General features: G+C 44.3%; 1 protein-coding gene across 1 annotated transcript in view; it reads left to right on the forward strand.

Annotated features, from left to right (window-relative positions):
- Window positions 1-2277, forward strand: part of TNIP3 (TNFAIP3 interacting protein 3) — a 35354-nt gene extending 33077 nt beyond the window's left edge. The window contains exon 13 of the mRNA XM_062493676.1: window positions 2246-2277. Within this exon, the coding sequence (XP_062349660.1) occupies window positions 2246-2277 (32 nt within the window). The remainder of the gene's footprint in view (window positions 1-2245) is intronic.
- Window positions 2278-12700: the final 10423 nt, after the last annotated feature.

Here is a 12700-nt window from a genome sequence, read left to right on the forward strand (position 1 = left end):
CAATAAAGAAGGAGAAGCAAAGTGGAAATGCAGGTGGTACAAGACAGAGATTAAGGAACATGATGAGATTTTTCCTTACTGTAGTGGCAATGTATTTCCAAGACAATAACTCTTCTTTTCCACCTCTGGACTGGTCCCTTCCCAGGTACCTTGCTGTGCAGGAAATCTTAGGTCCTAAATTGTGCTTAAATTCTCCCAGCCTTGTTGGACCAGCAGTGCTGCCTTAGGAGCAACTTTAGCTCCTAAGTTTCTCTGTGCTCTGTCACACTCCTGATGTCAGTTCCTGACATTTTTGGTTTTGGTTATGTGACTGTGTTTGGTTTTTTGTGGTTGATTTGTGTTTGGTTGGTTTTTTGTTGTTTTTTCTTTTTAATAATTTTTTTTAAGGACCAAGGCAGAAAGATTTCCAGCAAATGTACTTAATGTCACTTTATTTGGCAAGCCGTGATGACTGACTTCCTTTTCCAACTGTGCAAAATTGAAAAGACAGTTGCAAAAAACAGCTTGATCTTGGAGATTTTCCCTGGACCCAGATTTTTAATGCAAAATTCTCTGGAAAAAAGGTTTATTGCTTAAAAACCTACTCGGAGCAAGAACCCTTTTGCATGCTGCAACTGCTGGCACATCTTGCCTTTTTCACTTCCACAGTTAATCCTGCTGCATTTCTTTCCTTGGCAGAAACATTGCCAGTAAATGCATTTAAGGACCCCAGTTAGCCTTTCAGAACTTCAGATAGAACCAGTGGGTTTTTCCAGCCTGAGCTGGATGGTTTTATGTTGGATCCAGTGATACCAGGTACAGGGAGAAGCCTAAGTGTGGAGCGTTTTGCTTCCCTGTCCAGGGGTAGCTCTGGAGGCTTGTGGGAGCAGCTGGTCACCTCCTCTGCTTGGCACAGCAGAGCTCAACCTGCAAAGCCCTAAGGGTGCCCAGATGAGCATGTGGATGTGCCCCTTTACTTCCATTATAATCTCATCTCCTCTTCCTTTCCACACACACTCTGCTGCTTCCCAGATTTTTGCCCTCAAGGCACCTAATTTGCTGCTAATGTTGTTATAATTACAGCTAATTGGAAGAAGAGGAGGGAGAAGTGTGGGGTTTGCAACTGAAAATAATGACATCTGTAAGGAGAGGGAGGAAAATATGAAAAACTGAAAAAATTGATTTGTGGAGGCGTTCAGTAGAAGCCAGACAAAAAATAAGTCAATTAATAGACATCTTAATTTTCCTGGAAAAAATCCCAGACCCTTAACATTTTTGGTATTAGCCTGTCCTCAGTGCATACATTACATGAGAAATTATCAGTGCTTCCAAGTAGTCAAGACAGATTTAATTAGCAGCTTGCCATCCCCATCGGGAATGAAAATGTGATTATTTTCAGCATTTTTACTGATGCAACTTGATTTCTGCTGCTGCAAAAAGGCCATTAGCACACTCCTGGTTCCTAACTCCAGAACATGTGAAGTTAAAGTGCTTTTAAAAGTCAGCTTGAGCTGAAGATCCCAGAATATGTTGCAGTTCTTCAGAGTACCAGGCAGAAAAGCCTCATGGGAAGAGGAACAGGATATGTGATTTAAACAGCTGCAAGATTTGATCATTTTACTTCAATGAGCCAACAGATCAGGATTCATCATTCCCAATGTTTCTCTTTAAGTGAAATACTGAGTGCACTTGTGCTTATGCTACTAGAGATGTGTTAGAGCATTTCCAAAACCTTTTGAAGCTTCAGGAAGTATGTGTTGCACCAGCAATGGCGTATTTCCTTTCTTCAATTTTGTTTTATTTTCCTATCTTGAACCACTTGCAGTCAGACACATTTTTGGACCACTGACACCTGCTCAGCCACGGGTACTACCACCTAATTATTCTGTCAGATTTAGCTGCTCTCTTGGTTGCACCTAATGCCAGTGTGCACCTCAGAGCACTGCTGAATGTCATCTGATCTTTTTAGAAGTCTGGAAAGATTTTACAGGGGGATTTAAAGCCATTAGACCCTCCTGTTTGCTCTGTATCAACCCTCAGGATTAAAGTTGAGACAGAGACTCTTGGAGCACTCTGATATCCCTGGTCTCTTTTGCTTCTTCACTCCTATTGTCCCTTTTATTGATTTGATTACAGTCTTGTAATGAAGCACAGTGTTGGCTTTGGAGGGTGTGTGTGTGAAAGTGTTACAAAATAGAGTGAAATTACTCCTGAGTGAGTGTATTTCTCAATGTCACAATAATTGCCATTGATTTTGCTTTTGTAGATTCCTCCCTGGAGAAGGGAGCCCATCGCTGACAGCCTCCGGCCTGGAGAAGTGTAAACCAAAGGCTGCAAGGAACTCTTGCAACTTCGTTACTCTGTTTTCTTCTGGGGTTTGGGTTTTTTTGCCCTTTGTCTCTTCAGTGCATGTGATTTATGTCTGGTAAAATCCCTGCAAGGACAATAGAAAAGCAGCTCATACAGGCTGGTGATCCTCAGGATCCAGTTAAACTCTGCTGGGAAGCCTTACTGCCCTTTGTTCTGAAGATGCTGTTTGTGCTGCCTTGTGAGAATCTTTTTAAAAGCCTGATGAGAAGAGATGCACTTCTTGTTGGGGATTCTGTCACATCTGGTTTGAATTCAAGATCTTATAAGCCCAATAGTGATGTGATGTTTTTGTTTTTGTTGTTGTTGCTGTTGTTATTTGGGAGTTATGAGGGTTTTTATTTGATTCCAGGGAATGATTTGTTGATATATCACTTTGAATTTTGTCTTTCCTTGGTTGGTAAAAGGGAAATCTGCTTCACTGTTTAAGCCCCTTTGTGTTATTGTAATCAGGGTACCACCAATGCCAGGCCAGATAAAAGGTGCCCACTTCCTATTTTTGAGTCCAGGTCACATCTCCTTTTGTTCTGGCTCTACAATTACATATAAAACATAATCACAGGGGTTTTTTTTCCATGTGTACTTATTTCTATAGCAATAATTTTAGTAGAAATATGGAATGGGTTTAACTTCTCAGTGAATATGGCCTTATATTTGCAAATTATTCTTGTAGTGAATCCAAACTTCATCATGTAACCTCTAACCAAGAATAAAACCTGACTTTTTAAGTGGAATTGTATTTAGACAATTATTTTTTTTGGAAAATTTTGGTGGATCGCTGTCCAGCGAGCATTACTTGATAATCTATGTGCTAGATTGTCTCTTCCTTTCAGGCTTTTAAGAAGGCTGCTGTTGAGAACCAGGTATCCAAACCTGCTGGGACCCCACCTGAAAGAAGAAACAGAATTTTGCAAGGACTTGAGATGCCCTGCCTGCTTTCCTGGTAGCTCAGGAGTACTTCAGGTGGATTTAAGTTGTGAAACTAACAGTTTTTTGGGCTGTGCAAAGACAGTCATCAGCTACAGAACTGCCTGCATGTGTCATTTCTGCTTATAGAACAGGTATTTCCTTTCCTTTCAATATACAAAGGCCTGTGCATAGAAATAATATCCTTACAGGATTAAGCATGTCCAGCAGTTGATTCTGGACTCGGTGGGGAGCAGTCCATGGGAAAGGATTCTTCTGCTTTTACCCTGTAGAGCAGCGCTGCTTCTGCCAACAGGAATGAAAGAACTGACATTCCTAACTTGTAGCGCGGACTCGGGAAGAGCAGGAGCAAAGCGCTGGGCAAGGCAGCCTCTGGAGAGAAGTTGTTTTTTGGTGAACTATTGAAAATGGGAGTTTGACTGTAACCTTAGCTCCACAATAGACTGCCGAGTCTCTGCCGGAGAGAGGGGAGTTTTTATCTCTGCGTCAGTTCGGAGCTGGCTTGCAGACACTGCGGCAGCCGATAATGTAACCCGCGCACAACACAGCCGCGCTCCTCCTGATTAGCGATTTGGCTAATAAGGGTGAGATCATGGAAAATGCTAATGCGCTGCCTTCGGAAAATCCAATTAGAATGTAACCTCGTTGAATGGGAGCTCCCAGCAGGTGACCAGCTCTGCGGGCAGAGCACCCCGCGCTCAAAGCCGCCGGGAATCCCCGAACAGACGCGCTCTGTGCGCTCGGTGTGGGGGCTCCATTCACCGCCGCTGCTCTCCCCGGCCATCCGCCGAGGTTTGCGCCATCCATTTGTGGTGCTTAACTCATTATCTGACAGCATTAGCCGGCCCTGAAGGACGATTGAACGCGAGCTATTCACAGGGAGAAAATGGATGTTTGCCGGGCTGTCTTTATAGTCACAGGCCTTTAATGTTTGTCAGGCTCGGGCACAAGACTGTAAACTTTGGCTCACGCAAATCCTAATCACGCCAAGCGTGGGGTATTCCTGGTGTTGTATGATAGAGAATTTGTATCTTTTAAATTGCACATAAAATGCCTGGAAGTTGCTTTTCCGCTTGATTTTTCTTGGAATGATGTATGTTCCCCTAGTGCAGGTGCTGTCATCTGTCTGAATTAGTGTTGTCAGGCTCAAACACCCCCAAAGGAAATGCTTTCTGCAGTGACCCAGACAGCTCCGAGGGGGTGAGTTGTTTTAGTTAAAATCAACCATAGTGTTCTTAACAGGGATATTTTTTCCTTCATTGAGCTGTGCCAAAACTGGATATCAACACTCCCAGTTCTCCCTTAAAAACTTCGGGTCTTTGGGGAATTTTTGCCACTTTCTTTTTAAATTTTTTTCCTCTTGTGGGGAAGAAGTTTTGTTTTATTCCGTAGTCTCATGAATTATAGCAAGAACGCACCATCCATGAAAATGTTTGTTTCTCGGATGGAATGAATTGTATAAACAGAACTAGAAATGCATGGTGAACGCTGTGGGGTGAAATAATGCTCTGTACCCTTTGGCTCTGGCTCCTCACACCCAAAGACTTGCACTTCATTATCTTCACGTCATCCTCCCAGCCTCCTACCAATCACTGCTCCACGGCAGTTTCAGGGTAATCAGGATTATGGGGTACCCAGCATTCCTGATCTTCATCCCTCCTTCTCTTTCAGTGGTCTGGAATAGAATGAGAAAAAGCAGGTGGTGTATGACCATGCCTTTTGGTCAAGCAATCTAAGCTTCCCACTTTAATGGATAGGGAATGTACCCTGGAAATTCTGTCTTGCCCATATCACTGTGTGCTGAGCTGAGAGGGTAATTCTAATCAGGTTAAACTTCTCTTTCTTATTAAAAAAAAAAAACAAAAACTGAAGTCTAAAAATGGTCTCTGTATTTTAACTGTTGTGAGAATGACAGAAGAATTTCTCTTGCTTTGTGCAGATGCAAGTTTAAAGGTCTGCAAGACACCACAGGGTGGAAAACATTTTCCTGATTAATAAAACACTTTCCCCCCAGGAGCCAGGATGCTGGTTAATGCTGTGTTTTCACTTAGAGCAAGCAACAGCCCTGCTTCCACCTGCCCTATAAAAGGGCAACACCCAGGTGCTTCCTGTCCAAGGGCTGCTTTTGTGAGAGCCCAAGGCCCACGCTGGCCATGGGCTGGCAGTGGTGAGCTGCTGGGGCAGCCAGGGAGGGGACCTGGTGGCTTCCTCATGGTCTGTTGGTCAGTGCAGGAGTTGAGACCTCACAACAGTGAGACTTGGATTGCACCTTTGGTCTAATGGGAGATATCAGCCCAAGGGGAGGTCCAAGGCTCTTCTCACGGCCGAGGGAGAGGATTTGGAGAAGGGAAGTCTTGTGGAGTGAAAGCAGGATGTGTGCTGCTAATGTTTGTAGCGTATGACCTGCTTGAGAGAGAAGTGACAGCTCTGGCAAATGGTAAAGGTCCTTTGTTGGCCTTTGTGTCATCTGCCTGGTTCCCTTCATTTAGTTGCTTGGTTTAGCTGGGAGAAGAGAGAGAGATGTTTTAATTTTCTTGGAGGAAGTTTTCGTGTTGTGCCTTCCTGTGCTCAGGCATCCTGTGTGTCAGCTGTTGGTCATGTTAATCCCATGTTAATCCGTTTAAGACAACGGCATTACCCTGCAGGGCTGGCACATGCACAGATTCTTTGCAAGTTATTCACCAAACCAGCTCTCCCTTTTATTACATATAGCTGTCACTTAAAACTCTCACTTAAGGTTAGGCACAAAGCACCAGCCAGATTATTTCCCTATGCTACAAGTTAGGAAAAACTGCACTTTTCCACAGGTTAAAATGAGAGCTGGTCTTTTTGCAGTTCCTATTCCTTTTCCCTCTTTCTCCTCGGTGCCAGATTTGCAGCCTGTCTTTCATAATCGTGCCCCAGCATGGAATCTGTGGAAATAATGTCAGGAGAAACAATCCTGGTCATGGAAAGGAGGGGATTAGCAATGATACCAGAAAAACACGTTCATCAACACCAGGATATTTCAAAGAAATTTCTTTGGGTAAATGACCTGTTCAGACACTAAAGCAGCTTTGGAGGGGCAGTCAATCTCCCCATATTTCCAGCTTTCGTTTAGGAAAGAAAAGCTTAACAGGAGAAAAGCTGATCTCTTCTGAACTGGAATAACAGTAGTCTCTTATGTTGGCAGTAGCAAGAGAGGGATTAGTTTATTCCCTGTTAAAATTCCCCTGTGGTCAAGAATGTAGTGAGGGTAGGGAAGCCAAAGAGGGAACTTGAAGCCTCCAGTGATGTACTTGCTCCAGAATGGAAGGGAACTCGCTAAAATCAGGTCTGAGGCATGAATATTGCATTACAGTTAACTAAAAGCAGGCTTGAGTCTGGCTTAGTAATGCCAGCAAAATTGTTGCTCACAGGGATTGTTCCTAATCCTTAATAGTGATAATTAAAATTCAAAGCGTGTGTGTGATGTTATCTCACTGCCCATGACTTCTGAAGAGACATCTGACTTCCCTGAGGATTTGGGTGTGGTTGGGTCAGAGCACTGGAGCTGCTTTTCTATTCTTGGGTGATAAGTTAATAACACAGGACTTGGAAAGAGCTCAGAAAGGTCTGCAAAACCAGAAAACCTCCCCACCAAATCAAACCCACTGCATTACAAGATACCTGTTGGGCAACTGAAAAAAAAAGAGAAAATACATCCCCAGGAAAAAAATAAAGGCAATTAATCTCAATGTGCTGTTAATTTAATAGCATTCCCATGTGGAGTCTTAGTGCTACTGTCATAAGATGGCCATAACTTCCTGCTGTTCCACAGATGCTTGTGACATGGTCTGCTTTTCATGCTCATTTCTTTGCAGTCCTTTACTTTGGAGTCACAGCAGACCATCTATTTTTTTTTTATTATTTTTTTTTTGAGTCAAGGTTTGTAGAAAGTAAAATTTCCTTTGGAGAAGAACTTAGCGAGGTGGTGCTGTGCTGGCAGGAACTTTTTTCCAAATAATTGAATTCTTATTAATAGGTATTTTCACTTTGTATGCAAACATTGAAGCTATGGCATGCTGTGTGGCTTTCTGTATCTGAAAGCACAGATAAGAAATGTGGGAAATGCAAACAAAAAACCCGAGTAGTATCAGGGAGGGGGAGGATATTAATAAGGAAGGAATATCCCTTACGAGTTCCTTGTTTGCTCACATTCATTCAGCCTATTCTGCCCAAATTTGTTTAGTTTCTGTATGTAAACACCACTACTGTTTATAAGCAGTGTTTCATTTTGTTTTGGAACAGCTTCATCTTATGGCAACTGTCAGCCTTGCTCCTTCTGAGAAGAAAAGGATGTAGACATTGCACCTCGATTTGTGTGTGCTGGGAGGGTGTGACACTGGCAGGATGTCTCATGACTCCTGGGCAGATGTCATTCATCTCTGGCAACTGTTCTCAAAAATACTACATTTCAGTTGCAGGCATCTAAATCCCCATTAAATTCTTCAGGCTACTTTAAGCTTTGGCATATTAGCCCCTGAAATTGTGCAGACATTGTGCCTCTGAAGTCCCCAGAGGGAGGGCTCTGCAGAGCCCAGACAGAGTCTGGCTTTGCTAAACTGCTTGGATTTTCCTTGTTCTGTAAGAAAAACGTGTGTGGAAAACTCAGGCTCTTCCAGGTGGTCCAGGGCCTGTATGTTCAGGTGATGATGTTTGTGCACAGTCTGTGCTCCTGTGTATACTTGCATGTTTCCATTTCTATTACATACAGAGAAAACAAGTGTTCACTTATGAAGGTTTGAGTGTAAGAGCTAAATATATCCCTACACGTGCTCTTCCCTCTAGGAGAGAAATCTCCTGGAGGTTTAGCAAGGTTGCTAAAACTTTTAACCTGGCCACATAACAAGAATCGGTGTCCCCAGGGGAGAGTGCTGTAGTGAGAGAAAATGATTTCTCTTTCAGCCTGGAGTTCAAGCTTCACCAGGGTATAATTTTTCAAGTCTTCCCAGGCTGAGCAGCTTTGCCTGTGGTAGTTGTTGGATCACTCCCTGCCACCCTGCTCGCTTTCTCAGTGCAGGTTTTATGTTTATCCTCTGCTGAGGGAGAAGTTGTTTCCATTAGGTTTTATTTACTCTTTTATAGGACTACTCCCAGTTTACTGGAAGAGTTTAATTGGGCTCCAAAGCAGTCTCTCCTGCTCACAAAACTGCGTTGTTGCTCTGCTTCTGTTTTTCCTTTGGTGATAAGGAGCCTCTGGAGCTAAACCACCATGTCCTCCCTGCCTGCAGGATGTGGAAAGGCTCCTGGTGCATCTCTGGAATGGGAATGGGCATGGACAGCTTTCCTCTGCTCAGCCTTCTCCACCCAGCAGCATGTGGAGTTTTACCAGGATGGAGAAGGTCAGTGCCTCCCCAGCAGAGCTGTGCTCACAGCTGAGAGTAAGGTTTTGTCCAAAATGACATTGTTTTAGATAGGCCTGAAAAACCATTCCTGTCAATGTAAACACTTCTCTTTTTGTAGAGAAAAAATACAGCACAAGAACTGGCTTCCCCAAAGGCTCTCTGGGCCATTTCCTCACTTCAGAGCTGGTTTCCTTCTGCCAGGCACAAACTCTTTGTTACAGGGAGCAGAACATTTTTAGGAGCTCTGGGGAAGGGACCCAGGTGGAGCAGGTCCATGCTTTTTGCTGGGTTTCCTACAGAGCAGTGTTTATGGTGCTGTGCCATGTGTCTGTCAGGCCTTCCCAGTGACTTTGCATCACCTATGAAATGTGAAATTTGGTACAAAGCCAGCAGGTTCCAAGGGTGTTGGCTTCCTAAAGATGGGCAGGTGGAAGATAGGAGAACCTTTTAGCTCAAGGAAATCTCAGCGTGTTCTCTGGGCTTGGTGGACACCAGAGAATGCAAACAGGACCTCAGCCAGGTGGGACCTGTCCCCAGGAGACCTAGCTTCAGTGAGCCAGGCCTGTTTGATCTCCATTCCTGCCTCTGCAGGGTGCAGGCTGGTGAGGTTTTTCTGAGGGGCAGAGGCAGGCCATATAACACATAAATGTGGGATGTGTGTTGCACACTGACCAGGTGTCAGTGACACCATGTGCATGTTTGTGTGTAAGTAAAAATCAGGGCATGTTCAGATGAGATCCAACCTGGCCATTTTCAGCAGTGGGAACTTCGGCTGGATAAGGGTGTCAAAATATACTCACTACTCTGGTGTACAGACTCGCCTCTGCCTTGGAGGTCTTAACGTTCTTCAAACAGCTGCACCTGTGACTTTGCACTGGGCAGGATCTTCAGTGGCTCTAGAGGGAATGAGGACATAAATTATGGGACATTTGCAACCGGGATCCAGGCCAATGCAGAGGAAATCTTCAGAGCTGTCAATAAAGCAGGAGAACGTTATGAATTAGTGCATGATAAATGAGCTGGCAGCTGATCCCATCGATACATTGCAATGTCATCTCTGATGCCAGGCTGAAGTGCTTTGATGCTGGTCATCCCTTGATTAGGCAATGGGATATTTTTGGACATGGTCATCATCATCATCATCTTGATGGTTAAACAGAGGAACCACTCTACCTTCTCTGGAAAAATGAGGTATATTAAGGAAACACCTGGTGCCAAGTCATCTCTCTCTTTAGTGCTCCATCTTTCTTCTTTAACAGGAGTATAATGCCATTTGGAAACAAATGTACTGTATCTTACCCTGCTTTCAAAGATGGTGATGGCGAAAATCGGTGGCTTCTAAGCTGTGTGTTTCCTATTTGGCTTTTGCCTGGTTGTAAAATGCTGTTGCCTTTCCTTTTCTCCTTGCTGAGCTAACCCTGGCAAATCTTAGGAACCCTGGAAGACCCATTTTCTCAGCAGCACTGGGGATATTGACAGGTAGGGGATGGCCTTATTTTCTGGGGCTTGCCCTTGGGGTAGATGTAACAGATTGTGGGGGCGTTTACAGACAATAAATGCCAGTTCTGTGTGGAGAAATGGGAGAACAAACTGGGGCTGAAAAAAATATTTCATTGGCTTGTACAAAAAAACCTTAAAGCTGGTGCTGAGGAAAATAATTATCTTTAAGCAAACAATTCCACTTGGAATAGTAACACCACCAAAGCATTTCCAGCCTTACTTCAGGGGTGCTCTTTCCATGCTCTCTGATTCAATTTATTCCCTGTGTTCCTCCAGCTGGAGTTGTAAAAATGACAGGAAAAATTAATTCGATGTATCACATCAATTCCTCCTTGGCCCTTTCATAGTCAGCTCTTCTGTACAGATTTCTTGATGTCTTGAAGCAAGCTCTCCCATGGGCTTTCCTCGGGACCACACAGACACTCAGCTTCTTCTGGCATTTTTTTTCTGCTAATTGCCCACCTTCTAACAAGCAGCTTTTCCAGACTGGCAAACAACTTCCTTTGAATAGCTCGGATGTGCTCAGCTACCGGGGAACGACAAATCAATAGAAGCGTCTCTGTTGTGCCTTTTGCTCCTCACAACATATGAATGCTATGAAAAAACAGACACACCAGTGGGTCTTGTTGCCTCCACATGCACATCTGAGGTTGTATCCTTGTGAATCCTGCTCCCCTGCCCACTTTGGGGAGGCTCCGACTGGGAGCGAGCGCTTCCGAAGGCAAACCGGTTGCGTTTCCCACACACCGTGTTCTTGAGGCACAGGCAAATTCCTGCAGTTACATAAGATGTTGGGCTTGAAGCTTTGCATAATTGTGTTCTCTATCATTTCAATCTTGTGTGTTTTTAAATTTTGCTTTCCTGGCCAATGCAATTTATTACAATTAACTTGTAATCTGCTGCATTGGGCTTTATCATCTCTTCACTTGAGACGGGAAGCAATTATAGATCTTTGGAAGAGATGTCCTACTTAGACACAGCAAAATGTCTTTCACAGGACACCAAGTTTTATAAGAGAGGATTTAAAACTCTGATAACATCCTGGAGTACAAACTTGGGAATTTTGTCCTTCCTGAGCTGTGCTGTCTCCCATCGATGAAGCTCTGTGCAGTTGCTGGAGCTGGTGCTGAGGGATTGGGGCTGCTGTCCCTGCTTGCCATGTGTCACCCCTGGCTCACTTTGCCACCTAAAAACAGTCACCCAGTGCCATCTGAAATGCCACTGGCTAACCAAAGCATGTTTTTGGCAATGGGAGGTTTTGCCCTTCAGCACAGGGGGCTGTGGCCAAACAGGACCCTCAGAGAGTGTTGTGCGCTTTCTTCAGGAGGCTGAAGAATCTTTAATTTCAAAGGGCTGATGCTGGATGGTCGGTCCTCTGAGCTCTCCTTGCAACTGTTTGTACCTCTGGGTTTCACCCCGAGGACCAAAATGGATCCCCTGAAGCAGATTGTGGCTGGAATTCCCATGCCGAGGCACGTGTATTTGGCCCCAGGGAGGGCTGGATGGATGCTCCGACTTTTTAGGAAAGCCCACCAGATGGAGCTCGTGTCTGAGGGATCAAGCTCCAGCGAAGAGCTGGAAAAATAGGACATAGACCTGTTTTTTATTGGATTGTTTCAGTAACAGGGGCGAGTTGAGCAAGCCTGGCTTCCCAAGCTCTTGCTTGTAACAGGAAACGTTCAGGGCTAACGATGTGGAAAAAGGAAATGTTTTTTGCAGCTATAAGTACTTGGGGCTTTCACTGATGTTTTAATTTTGTTGTCGCTGTCTTATTTTGCAGAACTGTTTTAACACTCATCCCCTCAAATGTATCTGTCCCTTAGTGTGCTTCTCATATTTAATTATAATAACTCCACCCCTTAGTTACTAAATCTATATGAAATCAAAGCAGTGGAAAGCTTCCTTAGTGGTTTAAAAGGAAAAAAACCCAAACGTTTGAGGAGTGGAAAGGAAAGGTATTCAGCCTTAAATTTAGTTAGCTACAAGACAGCTAATAAAACTTTGGAGTGTGGCAAAGAAAGCAGAATTAAGCACGTCTGAGTCTGCAAAGGTGTAATCCACAAATTCAGAGGTCCAGCCACACATCGTGGCCACGCTAATTTTGGTGCGCACGTCACCTCTCGGCCTTGTGCTTCAAAAGCTTTTCAGAAACACATTTTTAGAAGCCCATTTGTTATTTGTGTCATCCAACTGGTCCAGCAATACATCAGGGAGCAGTGTAAACATTCTGGCTTTGAGGACATGGTGCTTATCTTCGACATGGGTGGTGCAGGCACCGGTGGAGTTCTGCCACTGCTTCACCCACAGCCTGAGGTGGCCACAAGTCACATTCTGCATGGAAAACACAGCAAATGGATGCCACTCATTTCACCTCCTGATGAGATAGACAAACCCTTGCAGCATGCCTCTGTCCCTGCCACCCATCCTGGTGGCGCTGGGGGCATCCTGGGGATAAGGTGAAGCCAAGTTAGACTGGCTGACAGATTTATTTTAAGCTCCACCAGCCAACCAAAAAATATGTCCATATTTAAGAGGCTTTAATTGCAGCCAGCATGAAGCTG

The sequence above is a fragment of the Cinclus cinclus genome, chromosome 5, assembly GCF_963662255.1.
Source record: "Cinclus cinclus chromosome 5, bCinCin1.1, whole genome shotgun sequence".
NCBI classification, from domain to species: Eukaryota; Metazoa; Chordata; class Aves; order Passeriformes; family Cinclidae; genus Cinclus; species Cinclus cinclus.